We start from the raw sequence: 3,750 nt of genomic DNA, 5'->3' as shown, positions 1-3,750 counted from the left end.
GAAGCTTAACGTCTAAAGTCCTGATTGCAAATTAAGTATATGTTGAGTCTTTGTTGGAAACTAGCAAGAAAGTTCTAGTTGGGAGCTAGGTGAATGAAGTCTAAGGAGAGTAAGCTGGAAGCTGAATCTTGGCAAACAAAGTCTAAGTGGAATAAGCTAGGAGTTGAAACTTAACATATGAAGTCCAGGTGGAGTAAGCTGGGAGCTAAACCTTGACAGATGAAGTCAAAGTGGAGTACGCACTACAAGAAAAAAGCTAATAGACAACGCTTTTAAAGCGTTGTCTTTGTGCCTGAAAAAGCGTTGTCTTTGTGCCTGAAAAAGCGTTGTTAAAGGCACTATTGTTAAAAGTTTGCTCAACGACAACGCTTTTAAAGCGTTGTCGTTTGTAGCGAAGACAACGCTATTACAACGCTTTAAAAGCGTTGTTATTTTTTTTTACAAAGATAACACTTTTTGCAACGCTTTAAAAGCGTTGTCGTTTTAAAGAAAAAAATTTAAAAAAAATATTTTAAAATCATTATTTTTATATTTACGAAACTATTATTTTTCTTTTACCATGTCTAGATTCAAATTTTACATATAATCAACTCAGCTAATGATTTCAAACTCATACCAAAATAATAGGATTCTGACATTGAAGTAATATTAGTATTTAATTACATAAGAAGCTAGTAAATATCAAAATTAACACTAATTCTGTTTCAAAGTAGATAGTGATATTCCTCTAACTCTTCCTAAATCCAGCTTCAGTTCCACACTGATGGAAACCATCTGCTTCTCTGTGAACTTGGAGACAGACTCTGCATCAAATTCAGCAAATGTCACCCTGCCACACAACATTTCTTTCAAGATTCTAAATTGTTCGAAACAAGTACTTTCCTCTGAATAAAAACTGTTTCTAGCATTAGTTCTAACCTGAATTCATTCCTCTTCTTCAGTATAGTAGTCTAGTCCATCCCCACTTGAGCTCCTGTTAGAACAAGCAACTCAAACAACATCCTGCAAGTTTATCCATTTAAATCTTGTCAACATGTAAATTTAGTTGAAATTTGTGTAGATAAGATGAAGAAATTTGTGGAAGTAATCACCTGTCATCATGAACTGGAACTCCCCATTCCTCATCATGATAAACAACATACACAGGATCTGTGTATACATCAGTAAGAGGATGGAACAATTAGTAATTTGCCCTAATTTTTGTTTGAGTTTATTGTAATTTGTAAAAGCCCTCTTTTGGTACCTGAACTCGGTGTTATGAAGCTGCACTTCTTCTCTTCTTGGGAGGCGCTCATGGCAATGCCGGGACACTCAATAGAACCCGCCAACTCCTCGATCTTGGCCGGAGTCCTCCTGTAGTGGGCGATCTGAAACTTCCTCTGGGCTTGCATGAGCGCGGCGTGCTCCCTCTGCGCACCGACGACACTTCCGGCAACCCTGTTGTGCAGCAGTCCCAAAGAGAAGTCCGCCAACCGGATTTCTCCACTCACCTTCTCTGGCTTCTTGTTCTTATCCATTTTAGAGTGTCATTGTGTTGATTAGAACTGGAACATCTACATCCAAGCGACTAGCCACTAGGATTGATAAGAAGCCACTAATAAGCAGCAGTGAAAATTAATAAGCTGGAGAAACTATTGCTCACAAATCAAATATATTTTACTAGGAAGTCAAAAGGATACGACTAACTAGAGCATTTTATAGAAAAAGTAATATTGAAGACTCTCACTGCAAGATAAAAAAAAATAACTACAAGATATATATCCACTCTAATATAAATTATAACTTTTACATTAGTTTACATTTAAAATGTTTTAAATTTTGTTAGGTGAATCAAGTGCCATCACACAAGTCCTATAACATGACATCTTACAACTAATCTCTATCAAACCCCTTAACAAACAACCACTCTAGGTAAAGCTTAACAAATAACATATTTTTATATTTCTATGACCCATGGTCAAGGTCACAAAATATTACATTAGCTCACATTTTAAAATCTATTACATCTTACAACTAATCAGACAAAGAACAACCACTTTATTTAGGTAAAGCTTAACTGATTAAACACTATATTGTTTTTCTCACAAAGAATGAACCTTTTCTTTCTTGTATAAGAATCTTTGCCTTCCTAAACCTTTTGCATACACAGACCACCTATTTGTATCTACTAAGGGCAGTTCTAATGAGCATATTTGAGCGTCTACCTTATTGGGATTGATCAATTCAGTGTTCTTTGAGTAGCATCGAAACAAACAAGTGATGATAAAGCAGACTTGACTCGATCCCTACAGTAAGAACTCATACATACAGGCTAATAAAAAACCAAACTCAACACCGATTAGTTAACTCAGACAAAGATTCTCTGCATCTTATAGAAATTGAACAATAAAAAACTGTAGAAAAAAAATGCAGAATACAAAATTTCAAGTAAATTAAATAGTAAAAACTCAACAGGAAACCAATGGTGAGTAAAAGGGCAAAAATTGAGCAGTAAAATTCCATATTAAGCATCCAAATCGTAATACAACAAACTAAGCAGTACCTATGGGATGGAGAAGACCTCGAGGAGCTACAAACAGACGGAGACATCCCAGAAAACCCATAACTTCCTTCAGACATGGATGAACTCGAAGCAGCCCCTGGTTGCTTGTTCTCCACACAACTTTGCTCAATCTTCATGACTTCAATAGCCATGGCGCCACCATCTCCCATGCAAGCAGCAACCAGATTCTAAACCCTACAACACCAGATCAAATCACCACATCAAACCCAACTCCAACGGGCAAACATAAACGCCACTATGGTTGTAACCGGAGCCAAAAGCTACTGCACGAGGCTCAAACAGCAAGAGGAAAAAAAACAAAAGGGATCCAGAAAAAAAATAGAAGCAAACCAGAATGGAAGGCAAATCTCCAGAAAAGGATCGATCCGAACAGGTTCAGAAGGGATCCAGAAGCGAGATCTAAATTCTAAAACAAATCGAGGACAAAAAAAACTTAGAGATCTCTCTAGCAGAACCATGAAGCAATCCAGAGGGCTTCAGATATCGAGTACCTTGCGTGAACGAAGGCCGGAAACCGGAGATCGGACTGGATACCCACGAATCGAAGCAACGTTCTCGCGGGATGCTCGGGTTCCGCCGGAGAGTTCAAAAGGAAACCTTTTCGCCTTCGCCCGTTGAAGCAAAAGGAAGAACTGCTCGATATCGGACGGGTAAGAGATTAAACCCACGAATCAAAGAGATTGGGCAGTGTGAAGGAAGCGTGAATGAGGCGACGGAGGCGAAGAGATTAATCCCGCGGTCTTGACGGAGAGGAGATTAGGAGATTGGAGGAGGGGTTCGCGGAGAGGGGTTCGCTAGAGAGGAGTTTGCCGGAGAGGAGTTGGATGGAGAAGGCCGCGTGAGATGAGGAGTTGGGAAAAGGGTTCGGGATCAAAAACAATCGGAAGATAGGAGTTGGGAGAAGGGTTCGGATTTTCTACTCCATACTTAGATCCAACGGTTTGTATTAATCAAGATTTAGATGAGAACTTAACAATAGACAATACTTTTTAAAAAGCGTTGTCTTAGACACTAAAAAAAAAAGGCTAATAGAAAACGCTTTTTATGAAGCGTTGTCTTTGACCCGTAAAAATCACTAATAGACAACGATTTTTAGAAAAGCGTTGTCTATGAATAAGAAAATAATGAAATAGACAATGTTTTTCACTAAAAGCGTTGTTAAAAAAAAATAGACAACGTTTTTTATA

General features: G+C 38.1%; 1 protein-coding gene across 5 annotated transcripts; it reads right to left on the bottom strand.

Annotated features, from left to right (window-relative positions):
- Positions 1 to 613: 613 nt before the first annotated feature.
- LOC121998419 lies at positions 614 to 3,428 on the bottom strand. 5 transcript variants are annotated; one of them, XR_006116493.1, is made up of 7 exons: positions 3,055 to 3,428; positions 2,894 to 2,969; positions 2,543 to 2,737; positions 1,244 to 1,594; positions 1,092 to 1,149; positions 919 to 1,002; positions 614 to 829 (listed from the first exon to the last, which is right to left on the bottom strand). XR_006116493.1 is itself a non-coding variant. In XM_042553350.1 (6 exons), the coding sequence occupies exons 3-5, from the start codon at positions 1,515 to 1,517 to the stop codon at positions 951 to 953; spliced, it is 384 nt and encodes a 127-aa protein (XP_042409284.1). In that variant the 5' UTR covers positions 1,518 to 1,574; positions 2,543 to 2,737; positions 3,055 to 3,428; the 3' UTR covers positions 614 to 829; positions 919 to 950. The 5 variants fall into 5 exon arrangements, 1 of the variants encoding a protein (XP_042409284.1); XR_006116492.1 differs by having other exon boundaries at positions 1,244 to 1,574; XR_006116495.1 differs by having other exon boundaries at positions 614 to 803; positions 1,244 to 1,574.
- Between the last annotated feature and the right edge of the window lie 322 nt (positions 3,429 to 3,750).

The sequence above is a fragment of the Zingiber officinale genome, chromosome 6A (assembly GCF_018446385.1).
Source record: "Zingiber officinale cultivar Zhangliang chromosome 6A, Zo_v1.1, whole genome shotgun sequence".
Classification (NCBI taxonomy): domain Eukaryota; kingdom Viridiplantae; phylum Streptophyta; class Magnoliopsida; order Zingiberales; family Zingiberaceae; genus Zingiber; species Zingiber officinale.
This window is presented reverse-complemented; position numbering and strand designations above follow the sequence as displayed.

Bases quoted from the DNA above. Each gene is read 5' to 3' on its own strand.
- LOC121998419 (XM_042553350.1), bottom strand. From the start codon at position 1,517: ATGGATAAGAACAAGAAGCCAGAGAAGGTGAGTGGAGAAATCCGGTTG. The intron at 1,150-1,243 runs GTACCAAAAGAG...ATGTATACACAG, and splicing joins CTTCATAACACCGAGTTCAG to ATCCTGTGTATGTTGTTTAT. The intron at 1,003-1,091 runs GTGATTACTTCC...ATAAACTTGCAG, and splicing joins GTTCCAGTTCATGATGACAG to GATGTTGTTTGAGTTGCTTG.